Below are 24,290 nucleotides of genomic sequence, written 5' to 3' on the forward strand. Positions count from 1 at the left end.
TTCAAAGACAGCGAACCATTTTATCCAATCTACAACGTGTCAGGCTCAAAAAACTGTTTTTTCAAGAGATTTTTTTTACTTTGACTGTAACTCCTGAGGGTCATGTGACAGGACTTTGACATATTCAACAAACTTATGTATTTTGATTAGATAAACAACTTTGTCGAAGACATCAAAGCCCTAATTTGAAAAACAAAAAAGTTAGCATTTTTATCTCGCTATCGGTGGACCCCTCGGCAAAAATTTTGATACTAGAATATGCCCCTTGTAAAACTGAACACATTTGAAGACATCAAATCTCTATCTCTTCATCCCTGGGCGCTATTAATTTCGTACAGCTAGATTGATGTTCTGCACCACTGTGCAGCGGTAGTAAACGTAAATATTTTGATTTTGGCTGCGGTTCGCGTTTCATTCGGTCACAATCGCGCGTTTTTCCTGTAGTTTATTTCCGATATTTCTCACTTATTGGACAAAATATTGAAATACGTGAGTAAAGTTCCATTCAAACATTCAAACAGCTATGGAGGAGTTAACCGGCGATATCATGTAAGTCGTGCTTTTTTTGGGAATTTCGTCTGCATTACTGGTAACTCAACATAACCCAACAATATTTTTGGCGATTTCCCTCCAGCCAATGGAAGAAGCTCTGGCAGCTGATATCCGGCATCCACTATGAAACCCCTAATGGGGTGGTGCGGGACAAGCTACTGGATGTTTCCAAAGAGCTTACTGATGGAATTTTGTTCTACAAGAAAGCCGACAAGACGTCGGCTGATAAGCTGCAGAAAACGATGAAGGATCGCAACCAGGGGAAGTTGATCGCCTTCGCCACCAAGCTGTATCAGTATTTGGTGAGAGATTAAAACTGTTTTTTTATAATTTAAATATTTGATCTTTTTTTTTTGTATTTTTTAAGGATATTGATGCGCTTCAATCGTGGAACATTCTCTGTTTCTACCTGGTCAATGAGTATTGCGGACCAGCTAATGCTTTAGCAGATTATATTTCTACCGAAAGTTCAATGGTAACCCTGTTGAGTGAGATTTGGTCTTACTACACGATGGAACGGATGGTGATGCTGAAGATTGTTAAGAATTTGCTAGAATTCTATAGTTCTGGGAGCCATCCCTACTCGAAGGAGTACAAACATGTTATCGATAAGATAGGGCTTGGTAATCTGAGAAAATCTTACATCAAACAGCTAGAATATTTGATCAATGAAGATAATATGCCCGGTAAACTGATTCCGGGCGATATGTTTAACAGTCATGCGAAGATGGTTTGCTGGTCTGAGCGCAAAATGCGGGAGATGAGCGAAATTCTGCACATTCTTCTGTTAATTGTCAATTACGATGGTATTCCGGTAACGGAGTTTATCCAGCTGTTTAAGCTCTTTAAAAGTCACTCTTTCGGTAGACAACAGCAGTATTTGGACAGCACCAGTGATGTCCATAGCGATATGGTAAAACGGATCACGTTCAGCCAATTGTCCTTCATTTATAGGGTCTTAGACTTCACTGGAAAGGAACAGGATAGCGATTGGATCATTGAAGCGATCAACATTCTTGACAGAGAATTTGTATCCCTCCATCAGTATCCAGAACACGGTCCTTTGCTGTTGGTCTGGATGTTGTTCAACTTCCGTTTACAGAGTAGACTTGAAGATGACGACTTGTGTAACCGTTATCGACAATTTGGATCCCGAGCTGTACAATTGGGTGTGTTCGAATACCTGCTCGCCTTAATATCTCATCCAACTTTCAACGACCACAGTTTGGTGTGTCGAGTTACACGAAAATCGATATTCAACCATCTTAGCTATCTTTGTCAATTGTTCGATTCAGATGGTTCCGTTGCGAGTCACGCGAAAATAATCGAACTACTCAGCGAATTGTTACAGAATCCCTCGATAGCTGTCGAGTTTTGCAAGAACGAAGACAATCCTATCCGATCGTTGTACGATACTGCATTGGAAGTTTTTCCGGTTGATTTTGTTCCTTTGGCCACAATTGCTCACGCTTTGTCATCGTCCGGTGCCAATCAAGCAAAATACATTCATCAGCAATTGGAAAATCTTCCTGTGTACAGTGAAGTGTTCAACTCTGACCGGTACGAGCTGCGACCTTCTGCTGTCAACGAAGACGAGTATGTTCTAGGACATGACTATATACCGTTCAGGAAGATTGGCTTCAAGGTCAAATGCGGTACGAATGCGGTGGTTCTCGATAAGCGAAACCAAACGATGGTACACTTTAGGACCAAATTCAATTTTTACGAAGCACTTCATCACGAAATCAACGAGTTGCTGTCGGATATGTTGAACTACACGCAAGTGAACGAAGAGCGAATCCGGAGAATTGTTGCTGGTGAGTTTCGTTATTTTTTTCGTCAGTTGCAGTTCAAATGTTAACAAAAATTTAAATTTTAGGAATTCGTTACCTAGCGGTGGCCGTAAAGCGTATTAAACATCCGCAAGATATCAGCGCAGAAATGGTTCACCCAACGGAAATGGTTTTTGACATTCTTATCAAATTCAAAGACATACATAATCCACCCATCGAGTTGATCGCTGAATGCTTAAACGTTTGTGCCTCGCTCGTTCCCCTATTTGAGCAGGAAATTTTTACCCGGGTCATAAATCTAAACATTCTGCCTACAATAAACAATGCGAATCTGGATTTCAAAGACTACGCAGCCGGGACCAGCTTTGAATCCAGCCGAATCGGTTACTATCTAGTTAATTACGAGAAAAATGCTGGAAAATATCGCATCCTCATGGCGTATTTAGAATTCTTGAAAACCTATACAAAGCTGTCAAAAAGCAACGTTTTCGGCGTAGAGCTACCGGGGTTGATATTTTTGCTTCGGGAAATTTTACCCCACGCCCACACATGGAGGTTCGAATGTGAAGCTGAAAGACAAAAAATTTACGTGTTTATTCTTCAATATATTTTCGAGATCTTACAGCTTAGTCCAGAATTGCTAAAATCGGACTATGCCCGAACGGTGATGAGAAATGTTTGCATCTACAGTCTGCTGGATTTGGACAACGGAATGACGCTGTTGAAATTTGTTGGAGTTGGAAATTCGTATCTGCAGACGATGATGGAAAGCGAATCCAACTGGATGATGGCACCGGAACAGAATGTCAATCAGATGGTGCAGTTGTCGATGACGATTCTGATGCAAATTTTAAGGTTGAAACATCTGGTGATCAGTGATGAAAAGTTGCTGTCCCCGCTGGAATCGGCTATTTATACCCAACCCAAGCAACGAGATACGTTACGTATAATTCCGGTGGTAACTGGATATATGAATAATATTTTTAACCGTCGTTTGCCGATTTTGAGCTGCCGATTGTTGCGACGATTTTCAATAGAATTTAAAATGTCTCTGCTAGCTTGTCTTGACATGGAATCGGACCAAATTCGTATGATTTTCCTGCAACGGTTAAGAGATGATTTAGAAAATGATAACTTAAAAATTGCTGTGCTGGAATTTGTCGAAGCGTGTATTCACAAGCAACCAGGTTTGACCGAAGCCTTTTTCAAAGTACATTATGACAATATTGAAAATAGATTGTTCCTGGGAGTAAAAACAAGCAAAAAGAAAAATATCAGTGACGGAATTCCAACATATATGGAAGAGTACCTGGAGGCGGTTTCTAAGGATCCCAAAAAGTTGGCTAGCCCTCTGCTCTCCAGAATTATGTCCCTGTTTCACGCCCTATGGAAAAACAACATGCAAATTTTATGCAAAGATCTGTTAGAAAAGAAAACTTTCTGGCATTCGCTTTGTAATCCACTGTTCGGAAATATCGGCGAAAGTATTCGTGCCTACAGCCAGCTTTTCAACATCTTGGGAATCGAATTGTTCAAAATAGACAACCATAGAAAAGTTGACGACGACCTGAAAAAAGTGTACGAAAAATTCCTCGATTATGATGTATTTTCTCGCTGGGTTGAAGCAGTATTCGATATACCAAAAACAAGCGGCGAGGTGAGTGATGATAGTGCAACTTTGTCCTCTGCTATAACTGACGAGACTCCTGAATGGCTCGCACGTTTGCAATCGTTCAAAGATCTGATGGTCTTGTTGATAAGGAAGAAAGATTCCGGAATATACTTACCAGATAAAAGCAAAAAGTATCTTACTAACCAATGTTTGAATGTCTTGCTAAAAAGAGCCGAGTACTCCGAAGATTTGCGACCATTCGTTATTCTGGCAGAACTTTACCTAGTTGTGCTGTCCGATTACGAACATAAATACACGGATGATGCACACCAAGATGAAGAAGTTCTTCGCGACATTCAAAGTTTGCTGAACGCCCTTAATATTGGGTACAAAGATATGCATAACCGTGCGAAGGAATCCATTCTAGCGATCGGTATCAAAATCGTTGAACTTCAGGCGGATCAATTGATCGAACTTGGAGCGATAGTATCGGGAATCACTCGCTCCACCGTTGACATCGTTTGTCAGGAAATATTTGAGTTAGAATCTAGCACCAAACTAGAAATAAAATCCAAAACCACAACAGCCGCCGGTAATAACGCACGAGTTCAAATACCTTTGATGCTGTCGTTGAATTTGTTGAAAAAAATCGTCTTTGTTTTCGAAGAAAACGAATGTCCTGCCTCTCAATGGCAATGTTGGGTAATTCGGAACAAATTGTTCCAGCGACTGCTCAGTATCACGAATATAATGCTCCAGTTGTATTCCAAACGTAAAGTAACTGTGGAAATTCTGGAACTCTTGGTCATTCTGGCTAAGAGTCGTTGTTCTGCGGAAATGTTGCACTGTGATATCGGTGATTACCTCTGGTTGAAACTTTTGCCTCCAAAGGAGCTTCTCCAGCGACCCTATGTTATACAAAATGTAAGTTGTTTCACCTTTTTTTCTGTTGAACATTTTCAACCGTTAATTTCCCCCAGGAATCTGATACCAAATGGAGAACCCAGGACTGGTGGCCCATCTATACAAAGGGAATCGAACTGGTTCGAGTTCTGTTAAACCAGCATAAGCATCGGTTCCTGAAAGATGCCCTCTTTTTCGCCGGAATACATGAAGAATATTTGATGGATTCGTTACTGCTAGCTAAACAATCGATGGAAGCCAGTGCTGTTGCTCTCATCCGGGGTACGCTTGAACTGCTTGGAGAACTGGTTATTTACGAAAAGGAATGGCGCTTGGAGCATGGTCAAAGTTTGATCAATCTTATGGTAATTATAATTTTTTATCATGTAACATTATCAACAATTGATTTCTTTCTCAGCGTTGCGTACAAGTGTTGATGGATCACTCGGTTTCGCTGCTTTATCGACCGAAAATCCTTAAACGCCTTGCCGAAGGACCCTCAGTTGAGCTGTCGATCAACGAGCATGATGACCCGAATGCAGTCGATACGTCCGACGAGGTGGTAGCGGCTATGAACAACATGATCGATATCATAACGCTTTGTGCACGATGTTTGCTGAAGTTTAGCCCGGATCTGCTGCATCTATTGTGCGATATACACTTTTCTCCTAGCCAGTGGTACCCGCTGATCGAAATTCAGTTCGGGGTGCCGAAGATGAATGCGGAAAATTATTCACAGCTTAGCTTCGGTACTGTCCTAAGAGCTGTTTGCTTCTTTACTAAAGTACTGAATGTGGTATGTTTTGTGTTCTTTTTATTTTTTTCTGTTACAGAAATTAACTTTTAAAATTCGTTACAGCAACATTATTCGTTTCAAGAAACACCTTTAAATCAACTACCGGTTCAGAAATCCAGTGAAGCAGACACCGTAGATGCCACTCCATCGTCGTTGTCAAATTCAGCTTTGGCTCGTCTCAACCGGTCTGCACTAACGGCAGAAAACGGTGTCACCCGTCAGTCGAGTCCACGAACTCCTTTCTCAAAATCACTTTCAATGACCTCGGTTTCAAGTTTCACGTCCACTAATGCAATTGCTTTATCGAATGAACTGCTCACTCATCTGGATTCGAAGCAATGTATCAGTGGTTTGGAATTTGTCCTCACATTATTAGCATCCCAGAGTTTATTGGCACTCAAAGATATCAACCTTTCGCAAAGGGAAAAGCAACTGATTAAGCGAGAACTTAGTACTGAGTTGCTTACTTTCCACGACTTTGTCAAAAAACGAATTCTTAAAGATTCTAAAGAAATTTTTGCCCGTAAAAAATATGGCTCGGTACCTATCCTAAACGATAATACGGATGACAACAACGATGATGACAATGAAAACGATCCAAGTCCAGGGACATCCAAAAACATTCCGGTCGTCGTGCCCAAAAAGCCCGATCGAAGTCAGTCGATGCGGGTGAACGTGGTTCGTAAACAACATCTTCAGCAAGCAGGAACCACACCGTTCAGTCCCATTGCAAACGCTCGTACCGAACTCAACCCAAACAAACCCATGTCATCGACCCCGACAGCCCCCCGAGGTATACTGAAGCCATCCAACACCGCTTCAATCAAACGGGTAATGTTCGACGAAGGTCTCGAGTCTACCAAAACCTTCGCCTATTGTGGTCCCGAGGATGAGCCTATTTTCTATGAACCGGAGGAGAGCAAATATACCGGGCTCTCCTACGTGAGAATAGTCGAGGAGGATTATTTGCATTTGCTTTCGAATCTGTTCCTGATTATCGCTCAAAGTGAAAATTGAAGAAAAATGTTTGCTTATTAAGATGACTTTTGTTGTGTTCCCTAATAAGATTAAGATGATGTAGAATTAAGGTTTAGCCTTCTTGTTTTTTATATATCACATTCCCTCTCACACTAGAGACTCAAAGACATAGTCATAGACGAGACCATTTTCAGCATCCTCGCCAGCAATCTTGTCTCTACAACTCGGAGCCTGAACTCTCCACTAAAGACTCGAGAACCGACATTTCCTCGTAATGACGCGATGTTCTCACCAAACCTCTACTCTCGGTGACTTGAGGCCTGATTTCTGCTCTAACGACTCGAGATCCGACCCCTCCTCGCAGGGACTCGGGATTAACGTTCACATATGTACCTCTCCTCCTCTGACACAAGGCCTCTAACGACTCAAGATCTTACTTCCCCTCGTAGCGACTTGAGGTTAACACGCATCCCCTCTTTTTGGTGACTCCAAGCCCGATTTCTTATACATACTCTTGCGACTCGAGAACCGACCGTCCATCATAAAGACTTGAAGTTACTCAGATACTCTCTGGTGATGGAGTATCCTATTCACGAACACGGCGTACCCACGGCGTCCACTATGCAGAAGGCCTATTTTTTTAATTGTACCTTCAAACCGTGCAATCTGATGCACAATACTCGACTGTACACTACGTGGAACTTCACGTATGATGAGGTACTGCGGTTTAATTGGTCTTCTTTTTCTGGATCTCAAAAAGTCATTTGACACTCGATCACGCGATTCTTCTAAAAAAAACTTGATTTCTATGGAATACGCAGACATGCGCATGATCTTATAAAATGCTTACTTTCGAATAGAAAGCAATACGTGAAGCCGAATGGCTTTGAAAGCGATATCCGTCCTCTCAAAGTTGGAGTGCCTCAAGGCAGTAATTTAGGCTCGTTGTTGTTCCACATCTACATAAATGATTTGCCTATACTAAATCTCCATGGAAAACCATTTTTATTTGTCGATGATACCTGCCTACTTTATACTGATGAAAACCTCAATGTAATTATCCAGCATAAAGTCGAAGACATGAGACGCCTTCAGGAATACTTCTGCGAGAACATGTTGTCTTTAAATATATCCAAAACGAAACACATGATTTTAAACCTTTTCCGAACTCCTGATGCAGAACAAACCGAGCCAATTGTCAATTCCGAGAAAATCGAACGTGTACGAAATACAGCTATCCTGGAGCGACCATTGATTCAGTGTTAAAATGGACACACCACATACAAAAATTAAAAAGCGAAGTCCCCTCTGCATATGGTCTGTTATGAAAGATCAATGGCTTCTTCCTGTAAAACAACTGTACCACGCGTACGTCCAATCCAAGCTTAAGTACCTATTATTCATCTGGGGAGCCGCTGCCCTCACTAGACTTAAACCTCTGCAGACAGCTCAAAACCGTTGTTTGAAAGCCGTATACAAGCATCCCAGATTATATCATACTATGAATCTGTATGCCGAAGCAGATGAATCTACTCTACCAATAAAATCATTGAGGGAACTACAAGCAACATCCATAATCCACAACCACCTACAAAACCCACTTGCACATCATAACCAAAATTACGAGCGCCCGGATCACAGGTGTTCCCTGAGAAATCAAAGTATCCTGTATGTCAGCCAACCCACCACTGAGTTTGCTAAGAAAGCTTTCACTTACTATGGTAAGGTTTGTTAAAACCAACTGCCTGAAAACATATGTGCTGAAAGAAGCAACACCAAATTCAAAGCTCTCATCAAGAAACACACAAGAGCTCTATTGGAAACCTACATTCAATGAGCTATACCAACAGTGTTCCCTTAAAAGAGAATCTTCTCGCTGGGAACGCATAAAACATCTGTATCTTCATCACTCTCCAAATCACAATCTGTATTAAAACCAAACTAAAAATTTTCGATCCCGACCAATTTTACTTTGTTCCCGCTGCAAAAAAAATGTATGAAGGGTGTGCTGCCCCCTTCCTATCTCTCCACTTGGTGGGCTAAACAAAAGGTGAAAAGTGGAAACTGTATTCCAAAATCTCCAGAAAAATAGATTTTATCCGAGAAAAACTTATTTGAACAATAAATAGACAGCTTTACAAGACAAGCCGAGTCGACCACAACCAGAAAACGACACTACATATTTAGTCCCTGAAGAATATCTAAAACGTATTGAATCGTTGGACACGTAAAACAAAAATCGTTTTTGCTCTAAAATAAACTGCAACCCAGAATGTCCCCCTTAAAAAATAAGTAGGTACAAAGATTTTTTAAGAACTTATTTTTTCGTAATACATATTTTTTGTGAAACTGGTATGTACCAAAGTTGATTTTTCAAATTTCAGTACTGGTCTGTAACGGCGTGTTCGTAAATTGATTTTTTCTACCGAAGTGATTTTTTTTATCGATGCTGGCGTTCGTAAATTCCAAACAAACGTATGCAAAAGCATATGGAAAGTGATTTGACATCTACCAAACAAATCAATCGACTGATGCATCACCCAAAAAAATCAATTTACGAACGCGCCGTAAGTATCTAAACATGAATAGGGTCCCGAGCAGAATAAATGCAATCTCAGTGTGTACAATCACATGTGCACATTGGATTGAAGTCTCGTGAATGTGACCTAGAGGATAGCGTTTAAATCTTTTAAGCCAGAGGTCATGAGATCAAGTCTCGGTCACGGCATACTTAGTACTATTTCTGTTGGCTGGTGGTGTTAGCATTAGTAAGATGCTTGCCATACCCTTGAAAGAAGTATACGTATGTCTTAAATAGAATTTAGATCTCTTCAAAGAAACATGGAATTGAACTGAGATCCTATAGGTATGTGTGTGTTCGTTTGAAAGAACTTTAAAATCCTCAAACATTTGTTAAACGTTTTTTAACATACACAACAATCGTTCAAAAAGAGAATCAACTGTAAAATTTTTAAGACTTTTTTGAAGCGCTTTCAATAAATATAAAGATTTTATTATTCCAATATATTGTTAAGAGCAAGTTCACTCGTTTGGGAAAAAGTGGTAGAAATTTTGACACCTGTAGCACATTTTGGAAACTTTACCGCATGCAAAAACAATTTCAAGATCTGCTGCCTTCAAGTTTTTTTTACATCACGCATGCTGTGATGCAAAAAATAGCTCGACTTCTATCACATAGGGGAGATGGGGGCATAATGGCCACCTTAAGGAAAACGGTTGTTTAACCATAGAAAAGAGCTATAATATGGAGGTTACATTATTGTTTCGTGTTCAGACACTTGAAAAGCCTATTCCCTAACGGGCTGAAACGTGAAAAACTAGATGAAAACGTTAAAAAATGCATTTTAAAAAATTTTGCCAAAAGCTGAAAACCAGCCACTGTGGAGGCATAATGAGAAACCCCCTGAGGCAGTATGAGCACCATTAATCAGGGCAAGATGTGCGTTTTCTGCCGGGGAATCTAGCAGCGAATTCAATTCGATGAAGTCAGGTGAGTCGTAGATTCATCAAAAAAAGCAATAACACAATAATCTAGGTCTGTTTGTAAAATACAAACAATTCACGCACCCTCATACATTATGTGCTTTGTTCGGAGGATGATGCTACTAGCCGTATAATGTAACAATAAAAAAAATCGATCATGAATTGTAAATGGAAAAAAAAAATCACCTCGAACAGAAACCTAACGCTAGTCTTTTGATTACTTCTCCGACACCTTACCAATAGGCTAAATCGTCGGATGAAAACTAGTCAAGGTGTGGCGCTATAAATCAATTTTAATTCGCTGCTAGATTCTACGGCAGAAAATGCTCATTATGCCTCGATAATATGGTGCTCTATATGCCCCTAGTCAACAAATTTAAGTAAAAACGTGTTTTAAAATTGATAAAAGTGAAAAATCAAAAATTTTATGATGGTAAAAATTGAGAAACGATGTGTACATCATGTTGCAGTGCGTACATTATAGATCAAGATTATTTAAGATCATCAGAGCTTATTTCGTGGTGCTCAAAAATTATAATATTTTCGTAACTTGAGAACTAAGCTAGATTTTTTTAAATATCTCTGTAAAGATGATAAGGAGATTCCTTTTTTTGTTAAAAATTTATACTATAGGAAGTACGAAACAAATCCTCATGAAAATTTATTTAAGAAAATACGTACTTTCGTAGAAAAGAGTAGTGCTCATTATGCCCTGGGCAGAGCTTAAAACTATCGACAGCCTTGCGTGAATGTGAAATTTCTCTCCATTCAGAGTCTTCCGTTTTCGTTTCCTTCATTGCCTTCTCTCACTCAAAAAGCTCTATCTGACTGGCAGCGTTTACAATTTTCTTTCGCTCATCTTCCCATTCGTTTTGGCCTACGGTCACAGTCACTTCGAGGACATGACTGTGAGCTTCAATGCAAATTCAGTCATTTCGATTTTGAATGAATGGAATCCGTTTGAGAAAAGTTGAACGTACGCGTTGTTCCCAGCGCAAAGCTATCAAATTAATAGCGGCTAAACGGTAAACGATAGAAACTTGATGTCTTCGAGAGAATTTATCACCGCAACAAGATCTTTCATATTCTATTAATAAATGGTTGATTCACATAGAAGGGAGATAAAAAATATTTTCAAGAATACTTCGTGTATACACCTGATTCATTTAACAGATCTGTAGATCGTGCAATTAGAAAAATGGTCGAGGACATCACAGAAATCGAATGAAAAAGTTATATGTAGTTCAAAAAATAAAAAGAGAATTTTTCAGTTTTTGTTAATCCTCTAGAACCCATTTTTTTTTTTCGCTGAAAAATTCACAAAAGCCTAGTTTTATGATTACAAACAAGGTTTATTCTACGAAAAACTTTTAAGATAAGACAGAAATTTTGACAATTGCATAGGAACTCAAGAATTTCACTTTCAGTACTTTTTCAATTGTAGTTTCTATAAACTTCAACCAATTTCTCCTAAATTTTGAAATATTTAAACCCTGATCAATAGTTATATTTTTAAGTAGTTATTGTTGAAATTTTTCAACAAACAACTGAGATATTTCAACTCATACTAAAAGTAAATATTGTACATATTTTTCGAATTGTTGTCATATTTTTCCAACCCCACCTTTAAGCGGGATTCATCCTACCTAACTGTTTCATCTCTCTTATCTAACTTAGGAATTTGTCTTCTAAAAAATCAATCCAGAATGGCGGTGACTTTTTAACCTTACTGTCAATAATTTTTTAGATCGTAAAACTCATTGACCAATGATTTCTTAGCTGTTGCTTTTGACAACTGCTTGTCAAACCATTTGCATTAGTATGGTTTGTTAGCTTACCATATTTAGAAAGATTCTGCGAAAAAAGTAAATATAAATTATAGTAGTAAAAAAAATGGTTTTATGGCGATTTTAGTAGACCCCGTCTTAAGGCGGTTTGGCACTCGAGGGTTAATTTGTTTTTTTTTTTTGAATAAGTTTCAGAAAATCAGTGTATTGATAAAAAATGTTCAAATTGCTTAAACACCCAACTTTGTTGAACATTATAGAGACAAGAAGAATTTAAACCAATTCAATGCCCCCAATTATTACTTCAAGATTTTTTTTTTATTATTTGATTCAGTTATTCAAGTTATCAGCTTTTTGATGGTGTTAAAAGGAAAAATTAGATTGCATTAGTTTATTTGTAAACATTCATTTCAGTTATTTCTGTTGTTGTGGTTTATCATTCATTTATTGACTTTTTCTAGGTGAAAACGCCTCAGTTTGCAATTCATCTAATGAAAATTAATGTTTCGTGCGCCTACATCGTCTGAAAGCTAATAATTTTGAAAAATGATCCATTAATTAAAATGTACGAACTCTGCCGAACTCTATAAGTTCATTGAATTGGATTGATTTCGATTGAATTGAATTCGATTGAAAACTTTTCACTTCTAGATGATTTTTTAAGATGTTTTTCAATAGAATACGAAAGTTTTTGTTGCGTAGATAAATTGTCTCGAAGACATCAAGTGTCTATCGTTTACCGTTTAGCCGCTATTGTTTTGATCACTTTTTTTGGTACATGCAAAGTAGCACAGCCGAATATGATTGGCTCACACATTCATAAAATATCCAATTGAATGACTTTTGAACGTTTGATCCTGTCACGACTTTGTGGAACGAATGAGTGTGAAACGAATGGTAAAACAAAAGAGAAGACATTCACAGTCAACAAGAAGCCCGCTCTCTCCAAACGGAGATTATTTCATCGACTGCCGAAGAAGATGAAAGGGAGAGCTTTTTCTCTCTCATTCAACCCGTTTTCTGTCAATGAAGGTGACTGTTTCGAGCACTGACCCTGGGTGCTCGTTATGCCCTCATCTCCCCTACCTACGGCGGGAATAGAAACTATGCTGTAAAAAAATACAACGTCCAAAGATCTTGAAAACATTATTGCATGGTAAAATTTTCAAAATGTGCTACAAGTTTCACAGTTTCTACCACTTTTCCCAACACGAGTGAACTTACTCTTAATTCAAATGGTAAAAATATATTCTCTGAATTAGAAATGGAATTAATTAGATTTGGGAGTCATGAGGAGAGCCTATCACACATGCGGACTTTATTCAGCCACTATGTGTCGAAAGTGGTGGCTCCAGAGAGTAATCCATTTCAGTGTTTTTCTTGTAGATCAGTAATCAGTGCCACTTATTTCAGTAATTTATCCCAAATGTTCACTCACTAAAATCTGTTGAATATTTAAATTGAATTATGTCCTGAGAGGAGAAATTATATTTAAGAGATTGATAAAAAAAATTGGCAAAGGTATTCACCTTATTTGAAAAATCAAATTGAGTTGGGTATTGTAATTTAAAAAAAACAATTTTTCAGCTAAATTAATGATTTTTTTTTGGAAACCAAAAATACGATTCAAAATCTGCTGATATGTAACGATAAAAAATAACGTTCAAATATTTTTCTTCTTGATTTTTTTTGAACAACTCCTGGGTTTTGCCCAATTTTGCACGTATTTTGGGTAGAAAATGTACCTACGAGATAGCATTCTTAGCCTGAGTCTCCAATATTTACTAAAAAGTATTGCATGGATCAAGTTTCACCGGAACATTTTTCATGTTTCTCCTAGAGCTTCCAGATTAATCCATTCGATAGTTTTTTCGCCATTTCAATCATAAACGGTTCCCTTTAATAGCAGAAGTAGACTTAGAAGTCTACTTAGTGTTGGCTAAGACTCATGATCCTCAGTCGAGTGATCTAATCGGGAGCGAAAGATCGGCATTCGAAATGTAATCAAGTCAACATCAATCGACTCTGATGCGCTACGTAATTAAATGCTAGAACCAGTGAAACCTTAAGCCAGGTGGTTGATTCTTTCATATACAACGTCAAAACTGTTATTTTTTCTGCATCGTAGCAATCTACACTCGTATATGGCATGGCATTATGGCATATAGGCCACTTTCGTCAGTTCGTAAGCTGGAATCAACTCTGACTAGATTGAGTCGTAAACATCGCACAGTCAACTCAACCGATAAGGCCAAGGTTTGAACATTTTTTCGTGTATTTCGGTAAAATTTTGTAATAAGGTATTTCCTTTATCCGGCAGATAATTCGTAGCTTTAGTTGTCTTCGATTCAGCAGAAACAAAATATGGGGCGAATGTTTGCACCGCATTGAGCTGTTCTGCGAAAAGCCTCTAAAGGAATTTAAAAAGTATCACAGACTGGCTGGCAGCAAAAGGGCACACTCCGAGAAAAACGCAACAGCGAAATCGGATGCCAAACCGACTTCATCAGTCGCAGGCTCGTCCTCTAGCAGTGGTCAAAATGTACCACCACAGGAGTCTCAGCAAGGCCCGCCGAAAAACGACTGGAACCTTAGAATGTTTGGTTCACAGCCCAGAGGAGAAAAAGGTGGCGGTGGATCTGGCAGCGGAGAGGGTGGCGAAAAAGAGAAAATGGTGATTGTTGGAGCGTTGACCGGCTTAGCTCTGATCACATCGATTGCGTACTTCGAGATGGGTTACAGGGAAATTTCCTGGAAGGAATTCGCTAAAAAGTAATTAAGAAAACACTGCGATTTTTACCGAATCTCAAATTTATTCTTTCTTTCGTTTATTTCAGTTATCTTATTGGTGGTATCGTAAAGAAACTAGAGAATGTGAACGAGAAATGGGTTCGCATAAAGTTAACTCCAGAAAATGTTGCGGATTCTGCCGTGAGTTACATTACTTTACACATCTTATTACATTAAAAACCGCGAAAATATCTAAACCGGGAAACACCTAAATTTGTCGCTCCATGTCTCAAAACCTTCGAAACAAATTCTATAAATTCTTGAGTTACCGAAAGTATTGTGTTAAATTTTGTAGAATATAGTTTCATTGATAAATTTATATCATTTGAGTTCCGTTTTTAAGTACAGGTCACTTACCACGAGCTAAAAAACCAGATATCTCGTATTTGGCCCGCAATGTGTTAACCCTCATCCGATCTAGAGAATCAACAGGACACTATTAGAAGTTTGTCGGCTTATAACTTTATTCGAGTGCATTCAAATTAAAAAAAAATCTGGGACACTCAATGAATTTATGAAAACCTTTAGTTTTGTATCATTACTTTTTTATGGATGCTTCTTGAAAGCTCAGACAACAAAATTCCAATTTGGGATCTTGAGTGTCAATTTGGCACTCTAGCTTAAAATCGCAAACTCTTGTTTCTCAACTTATTTGTACAAAATGTATAGTTTTGAAAACTTCGTAACGTAACTCGAACTCTACTACAGCTACAACAATTGAATTTTACTATATTCAAAATGTAAGGAAACAAAATCCCCAAAAAAAACAAGCTTTGAAAAAAAGATTATAGACCAGCTACTCTAATAAAATTCTGCCTATTACCTAAGATAGGTGAAGTTAGAAGCTATATGTTGCGTGTTAGGATTTTTTTTTTTAATATCATGACCATGAAAAATGTAAAAGGTGATGTAAAAATGGTAATTTTCAATCAGTAAACTGTCAAAATTGTTTCAGTCACCATATAGAATTTTTTGAAAAATGTGAATGACGTACCTGGTTTGAAACATATTCACATTTTTATATCCTCAATATACGAAACACAGAATGTTTGACGAATTTGAAAAGGTAGCTGCATTTCTTGTAGGTTAACGAATGGATTTTTAAGGGAATTTTTAGAATTTGCATAACATTGTGTTTACAACTTTTTGCCAAACTCCACGTAATTAACAACTAACAACTTTTTGCATAAAGAACTACCTATTCTACTCCATTCCAGATACGAGTACCTATACTGCCGAAAATCTATAGCAAGCGAGCCGCTTTCTACAAGGAGGTGGAGCAAAGCGCCATAACAACAGAGTAAGTGTGCAAGTTGAATCACAAATTTCCAACAATACAATAAGTATCTTCGTATGTGTACATTTATGTGTATGATTTGAATTCATCGAATTATTTGTTACTTCAATTTGGACCATGATGGCTATAACATGGTGTATTAAAATTTAAAAAAAATGTTGATGGTCAGATGCGGAGGAGGAAATGAAGCCAAAATTTTGACAAAAAAAAGTTACAGAGGTTGTATATAAGAAACGACCGATAAGTTCACGTAGAATTACGACAGCCTGTCTTGTGTCAATGTGTTTTTCGTCTTAAATTAGCATCCTAGAATAAAGTATGTCGAATTTTTTGAAGGAAATGATCTTCAAGAAAAGTCAGTCTTCCCTAAATTGTCGTTTTAATACCTATTAATGGTCTAAAACGACCCATATAGATAGTATGCAGCTTGTTTAACTGCATAACAAAAGGCGAATTAAATATAAGTATAAGCAGAAACAAAGCCGATGTCGTCGAAATGATTGCGCCCGGTAGTTATGCAAATAACGTTATCAACACACGAGCTTTGTATCAAACGCTTGCGAGAATAGCTTTCAATGACTGCTTTGATCTTAACGCTTGACTCAGTGCAAAAGCTCTCGAACTGTTTAGCCTTTATGCGTCTCGTTGGAATCAGTATTATGTTTTCATTTCCCTTCAGATCACATTGCAATCACTAACTTAAAATGTTGATTTCCTACCTAGGATTCCGGAGAAAGCGTTAGATTAACCATGTTTTAATTTCATCCAAAATTTATAAACGGCCCTTTTCAGGGCCATATACTTTCAAAGAGTTGTTCTTGAGCTTTTTTAAACTATTGGTAGTCGTGTGCGTTGAGTGGGCGGTATGGATGGGTGTGGGGTGGTGTGCGATGGGTGGGTGGCATGTGACGGCTGGGTGGTGTGAGATGGGTCTGTGGAGGTGTGCGATGGGTGTGTGGAGGTGTGCGATGGGTGTGTGGACGTGTGCGATGGGTGGTGAGGTTGGGTGGGTGGTAGTGAGCGATGGGTTGATGGTTTGCGATGGGTGGGTGGTGTGCGATGGGTGGATTGTGAGCGAAGGATGGGGATGGGAAGTATGATGGGTGATGTGGGAAGAGGGCGGCGGCTGGTGGGTGATGTACCATGGGAGGTTGTGATGGGATGTGATGGGAGGTATGCGCGTGTGTTGTCTGTTTATGCGCGTGTGTTGTCTGTTTATGTGCGTGTGTGTGTGTGTGTGTGTGTGTGTGTGTGTGTGTGTGTGTGTGTGTGTGTGTGTGTGTATGTGTGTGTGTGTGTGTGTGTGTGTGTGTGTGTGTGTGTGTGTGTGTGTGTGTGTGTGTGTGTGTGTGTGTGTGTGTGTGTGTGTGTGTGTGTGTGTGTGTGTGTGTGTGTGTGTGTGTGTGTGTGTGTGTGTGTGTGTGTGTGTGTGTGTGTGTGTGTGTGTGTGTGTGATATCATCTCAGCTGTCTTAATTTTTTCCGGCGCGCTGTTGTCCATCTCTGCTGCTGCACATGTGTTCAGTTTGAGTTTCTCTTAACAAATGAACCAAACAGTTAGTCGACTCCTTCTTTTATAACTTTCGTTGGCTGGAAAAAACAAAAATCATCAAGGGGCCGGGCGTCCTAGTTTTTTTTTTTATTTTCGAATAGCCAATCAACGTTAAGCAGACATGGTATGTCTTTTAAGAAAGATGTCTCTGAAAGAGGCGTTTTTCGTGACGCGAGATCCGTTCGCGGATTTCAATTTACCCCCCTATAGTGTTGCCGTAAGACGTAATTCTACGTCAAAAGTTGATTGGAGGCAACTGAAAAGCTGCAGTGTTTTAGCAGTGGTATGAATGGTGACGTCATTGTTACTGTTCCCAGCATTTTTTTGCATCACTTTCGACACTATCCGTTCCAAATGTTGTACCATACTTCTCGTTTTTTGTCAGCTTTTAAAACTTTTTTCAGTAAAGCTAGACGTGGGTTTCGATAGTTTAATACATTTTATTAGTTACTCTTTGATTTGACTCTCTGTTGTGTTGTGAGCCTACTTGGTTGAATGATTCAACTGAATCAAAGCAATCGAAAGATTCCTTTTAATTCAACCACGGTAAATGAAAAGTTCATATTTATACCAGTATTTCGATAGCAACTTACTACCTTCTTCAGTGAACGTTTTCGATTGATACGAATCAATCGAAAACGTTCACTGAAGAAGGTAATAAGTTGCTATCGAAATACTGGTATATGAACTTTTCATTTACCGTGGCTGAATTAAAAGGAATCTTTCGATTGCTTTGATTCAGTTGATTTGACTGTTTGCCGTAGAGTTTGTATGTTCTCAAACAGTTATCACTCCGTAACCTAGCAGTTTGCCGGATTGCGTCATGCGTGTGTGTTGTTATAACATAACTTGTTGGAATGTTGTACGAATGACTTTTCACATATTTACAAGCCCCGTTGTGGAGAAATATGGTTATTTGCCATCAATAAAGCCAAAAAACTAGGAAATATTCCATGGAAAAGTGGCTCCAGAGAGTAGATATTTTAAATTAAAAAAAGGCGTGGATTGTTGCTACAAAGACACATGATATCTAAATTGAAAAAAATCGAATCATTATCTTAAAATAAATTAGTCGGGGTTCGACCAGACCGAACTGAACGCCATGAACTTCATTTCGAGATAATTGAGTTCAAAGTTCACAGCCCTACCAATCGGTACCATTTCATGAGATCTCTTATTTAATCATTCTACCAACGAATTTCTAAAAGAAACTGTAAGCGTTCGTACTATGAAAATATTCTTAACAATAAAACTCACTCGAAATCATGGAAACAAATTAACTCAATGTTGGGCAGAACAAAAAACGTGTCAACAATCACTTTCAGAATTAATGATGTCCAAATCGACAATAAACGTCAAGTGTGTCAAACACTCAATAACTTCTTCACAGGCATTGGCAAATCTCTCGCCCAAAATATTAATGTTGATCCTTCCTACGACTACTTGCCAAGAATAGATAGGATCTCTAGTTCAATTTTCTTACGACCGTCAACTCCTGCTGAAGTTTTGCTTACGATTCAGTCATTGAAAAATAGAAAAAAGCTGTGGATCTGATAAAATTTCAACTAACGTTTTGAAAACCCATTCTGAGTCCTTTGGTCGCATTCTTTCGGAATGATTGAACAATATTTTAGAAACAGGAATCTATCCAGAAATTTTGAAAACAGCTAGAGTCACACCAATGGAGACCCTACTGATATAAATGATTATCGACCCATCCCCACTCTGAGTGTTTTTAGCAAAGTCTTCGAAAAAATATTGATAGTCAGAATGAATTCATTTCTGAATGATAATGATGTGCTTTATCGCCTACAATATGGATTCAGATTTGGGTCAAGCACTCTTATTGCTATTGGTGAACTGGTCGATACAATAGTTGAAAACATTGATTGTAAAAAACTTGTTGGTGGTTTGTTCCTAGACCTTAAAAAAGCCTTTGATACGCTCGATCATAATGTTCTCCTCGATAAACTAGAACGCTTTGGAACCGGGGCATCGCTAATGATCTCATCCGTAGTTACCTAATCGGTAGAAAACAATTTGTCTCTAACTATTGAAACTTCACTTCATGGTTTACCACGTCTTTTTGCGGACGATACGGCTCTGTTATACCCGGAAAAATGTCCACGTATACCATTATCAAAAATATGGAGGAGGATTTAGTGATCTTACAGCAATATTTTTCTGCCAATATTGCAACGAAAACAAAATACATGATTTTTCGCTCATCCCAAAAGGAGATTCAACCGCAAAAGGATCCAGGTTTTTTAAACTATGTTTTTGAAAAAGTTGTTAATTTCAAATATCTGGGAATCCTACTAGGTACACGAAAAAAAAACCTGGTCCTATCACATTGATAATCTGCAAAAAAAAAATATCATTTTTCAGTGGTATTATATGGAGAGTAAAAAACCTTGTACCGCGTCACGTCATTTTAAAGTTTTACTACGCGTTTGTGGACTCTCATTTAAATTATTTAATAGCTGTCTGGGATAGAGCAGCATTATCCTTGCTCTCTTGGCTACAAGTTTTACAAAACCGATGTTTAAAAACTATTTTTAATCTTCCCAGCCGACATTCCTCCAAATTACTTTACTCTGATAGATCTCACAATATCTTATCGTTAGCGCAATTATGTGATTTACAAACATGTCTTTTTGGCTTTGACAATTTAAATTCCTCTTATTATTTACAGAATTTGACGTTCACTACAGGTGTAAGTTTTCATATCACTAGGCAAGCTAATCATCTTGTAAGATGCAGATCGTTTTCTAGCCTCGGGCAACGACGAATTTCTTTTATAGGTCCTACAAAGTACAATAACCTTCTAGAGCATATTAAAAACACCAATAATCGTAACATTTTTAAGACCAAATCTATACAACATTTTAAAGAAATTTAGCTGATACGCGACCAACAACTTAACCAGCTTTTTAAATATTTTTCCTTACTCAATCTTAATTATAAGTTAATTTTTTTTTGTTTATAGTTATATGTATTAGTTAGTATTAGCGTTAGTACAAGTAGTTATTTAATTATTTAATTCCCTTTTTCCAAGTGAATCTCTTTAAAGGAAACTTCTTTTCCACTGAGATTCACTTTTTGTGTTATTTGTATTGCTCCCATTCGAGACGGAGACCTTTTCACTACATTCGAACTCGTAGTAGTGATACTTGAGAGTAGAGACTGTTGACTGAAAACTGGACAGATTTCTTGAAACATTACACCATTGAATCAATTGAAGAATTTTTTTTGTAATACAAAACTTTTTATTAGGTTTCAGAAGTTTGAACTATATATCAGAATTTAGAGGTGACTTTTCTTGTTGAACTTTTTGTTTAAAAAAATCAACGAAAAAATAATATCTTAAAATGAAAAAAAAACGATACTTAAGAAATTTCTATTCTATTAATTAGAAATATTCAGCGCACTTATCTTTAAAAAGTTCGTTAGAGCATAAATCATCGCAGAATACTTTATCAGCTTTATTATTCATATAACAATTACGTATATATTTGTAAATTTGAGTTATTGTAAAGTAAGGTTCATTTTGTCATAATAAAAGGAAAGAAGAAAAAAAACTTTTATTTTAATGTGATTCACTAACTTACCTACATGGCGTAAAAACGGTTAATAGTACATTGCAATTTTTCATTATCGAGTTTTCATATTTAGACAAACATTAACAATATTCAATTCGAATTAGAGTTTAGAAGAAACGATTATTTGTAAATATTTCGAAAACTGTCGAAAGCTGTCAAACAATTCGAATTTTTTTTCGCACGATTATGAATCATACGAATCCTTAGAAAACACTACAAAATGTATACTGACCTCAATTTAAAATTTCAAGGAATGCAATCATATGTAATTCACATTAGTTTTCGAAAATTCGTAACATTGTTTTTAGTTTCCAAACAAAAAAGCTTGCCTGCCAATTTATTGAAAAGTTTGGTAATTGTTTTACCCCTCCCTCATGATATCTCAACTCGAAGTGACAAAAGAAGGATTTCAAATTTGTTCCGGCCTAAAAAAGGATACGTATTACATGCTAAGTGTAACGTACATAAGGCTAGTGGCTATCAAAGATTATAAGAATTTGTTTCTTCAAAACTACTTCATTTGCACGGCGAAGTCCATAGTACTTGGAAAATAACAGGTAGACCATTGCGCTTAACTTCACTTGAAAGCTCTATGTATGTACACAGCATGATTGCATATCAACAAAAATAGTTATGAAAATTTTGCAGTTTAACATAGAATGGCAATCAAAATTATTAATTTCTCCGTCGATGACTATTCGATTCTTTTAAAAAGGGTTTCAGATTAAAGATTGATTCTGCAGGCGCATTGGAAACTATTTTGAATTGTATTTTCAGATCAAAAACAGAAAAATCACTTCTACAAAATCGACAAACCTCTTTATGCAAAAAAAAAATCTTCTAATGTTATATTGTTTTTACACCTTCTAGACAACGTGACTCGGACAAAAAGCATGCTGAAGATATGCTTTTCGATATATTCAAAAATGAGGAAACGGGACTGTTGAACATTGGAAAGTTCCTGGCGGTAAGAAATTTTCTGAATGCGTTTTCATGACATCTTCTGTGAGGTTAATTGTTCAATCTTTTTCGAAGGCCCTTCGAACCACCGGAATTCGTAGGAACGATCCTCGCATCGGTGAGATGATGGAAAACTTGAAAAAGGTGCACAAGTTGAATAACTATGACGGAGGATCGCCACTGACGCAGAATCTGAACAAGGAAACCTTCAAAGCAGTTATTGCGCCGAGCATTGTGCTGATTGCGCGTGCCTTTCGGCATCAGTTTGTTATTCCTGACTTTCAGAGATTCACCAAAGACATCGAAGAAATCTTCTGGAAGTGTAAGAGCAACACCGACGGCAAGGTTGCCAGTTATATTCCTCAGTTGGCGCGGGTGAATCCGGACTTTTGGGGGTTAAGTGTTTGCACAGTTGATGGTCAAAGATTCTCGATTGGAGATTCGAGCGTACCTTTTACCTTGCAAAGTTGTAGTAAACCATTGACCTATGCGATTGCGCTAGAAAAGTTGGGATCTGACGTCGTTCATCAGTATGTTGGACAAGAACCTAGTGGTAGAAACTTCAATGAACTTGTGTTGGATTACAATAAGAAGCCACACAACCCCATGATCAATGCGGGTGCGATTTTGATTTGCTCGCTGCTGAAGACATTGATCCATCCGGAGATGACTTTGGCGGAAAAATTCGACTATACGCAGAATAGGATCAGTCGTATGGCTGGAGGTGATGCGATTGGATTCAATAATGCAGTATTTTTATCTGAAAGAGAAGCAGCCGATCGAAACTATGCGTTAGGGTTCTACATGCGCGAGCACAAGTGTTTTCCGGAGAAAACGAATCTTCGAGAATGTATGGATTTCTACTTCCAGTGTTGTTCAATGGAATCTACGTGTGAGTCGATGTCCGTTATTGCTTCGACACTTGCAAACGGAGGTATCTGTCCTTTGACGGAAGAAAAAATCCTTCAATCCGAAAACGTTCGAGATGTTCTCTCTCTGATGCATTCCTGTGGCATGTACGATTTTTCTGGAGAGTTCGCTTTCAAAGTTGGACTTCCTGCTAAGTCCGGAGTATGTTGCGGGATAATGTTGGTTATTCCGAATGTGATGGGTATTTTCATGTGGTCTCCACCTTTGGACCCGCTCGGTAACAGCTGCCGAGGTGTGCAGTTCTGCGAGGAACTTAATCATATTTTCAACTTCCATTTATACGAAAATATCAAGCATATCTCCGACAAAAAGGATCCGCGCCGGCATCGGTACGAAACCAAAGGATTGTCGGTGGTGAACCTGCTCTTTTCGGCCGCCAGCGGGGATGTTACAGCACTCAGAAGGCATAAACTTTCGGGGATGGACATTACTCTGTCCGATTACGATGGCAGAACGGCACTTCATCTGGCTAGTTCCGAGGGACACATTGAGTGTGTTAAATTCCTGCTTGAGCATTGTGGCGTTCCCCACGATGCGAAGGATCGATGGGGTAACCGACCGATTGATGAAGCGGAAACTTTCGGACATACGGCAGTGGTTGACTTCCTCAAGGCTTGGGATGAGAAGGTTGAGATGGCTAAGAAACTAGGTATCGAAACAGGATACAACTCAGATCGGGATTGTTTAAAAAGCGATTCCACTGGAAAGTGCGAATCAACCGACATTTTGAAGTAACGTTGAAGCAGAAATCATTTGAAACTGTCCAAAGTAGATGAGAAGCTATTATTAACCTTTATCCAACAGTAGACTAAATCAGTCAAACGGTAATAAAAAAGAACAAAATTCATTGATATTTAATGCTTTATCGTAGTTAATTAATTGTATATTCTATGTTTACTGTTTAGATTTTCAGCTTAACTCTTTTCAGGTTTTGGTTTCCTGCTGAATGGGTCGTCAAAGCTTAAATTATAAATGATATCGTTTACGACACAGATTCTGTGCTCAAAATTCTTTGAAATTATAGATTTTTCTGTGATTTCGGCAACCTTAGCTGCAATATCATGAAGTTGAGTTGTTCTTTTTTTTTTAATTTTAATGATCCCAGTCAATACGCTGCTTCAAAGAGCACACCTGCCTAAAGATACTGAAAGAAGCGTCAAATATAACAAATGTTTATAAGATTAGTGTCAAGTTGAGACTTCAAGTAATAATCCAGTCTGTGAATTTTATCAAAG

The 24,290-nt window shown here is 38.0% G+C and overlaps 2 protein-coding genes across 2 annotated transcripts; both read left to right on the plus strand.

Annotated features, from left to right (window-relative positions):
- Window positions 1–370: 370 nt before the first annotated feature.
- LOC129757136 (nucleoporin Nup188) lies at window positions 371–6,743 on the plus strand. The gene is made up of 7 exons (XM_055754257.1): window positions 371–549; window positions 635–854; window positions 920–2,369; window positions 2,432–4,881; window positions 4,938–5,225; window positions 5,279–5,656; window positions 5,720–6,743. Exons 1-7 carry the CDS (start codon window positions 524–526, stop codon window positions 6,671–6,673), a joined length of 5,766 nt encoding a protein of 1,921 aa, XP_055610232.1. The 5' UTR covers window positions 371–523; the 3' UTR covers window positions 6,674–6,743.
- Window positions 6,744–14,070: 7,327 nt separating this feature from the next.
- Window positions 14,071–23,858, plus strand: LOC129757139 (glutaminase liver isoform, mitochondrial-like). The gene is made up of 6 exons (XM_055754262.1): window positions 14,071–14,181; window positions 14,246–14,697; window positions 14,763–14,856; window positions 15,933–16,015; window positions 22,036–22,132; window positions 22,201–23,858. The coding sequence occupies exons 1-6, from the start codon at window positions 14,083–14,085 to the stop codon at window positions 23,788–23,790; spliced, it is 2,415 nt and encodes an 804-aa protein (XP_055610237.1). The 5' UTR covers window positions 14,071–14,082; the 3' UTR covers window positions 23,791–23,858.
- The last annotated feature ends 432 nt before the right edge of the window (window positions 23,859–24,290 follow it).

This window comes from Uranotaenia lowii, chromosome 3 (genome assembly GCF_029784155.1).
Source record: "Uranotaenia lowii strain MFRU-FL chromosome 3, ASM2978415v1, whole genome shotgun sequence".
NCBI classification, from domain to species: Eukaryota; Metazoa; Arthropoda; class Insecta; order Diptera; family Culicidae; genus Uranotaenia; species Uranotaenia lowii.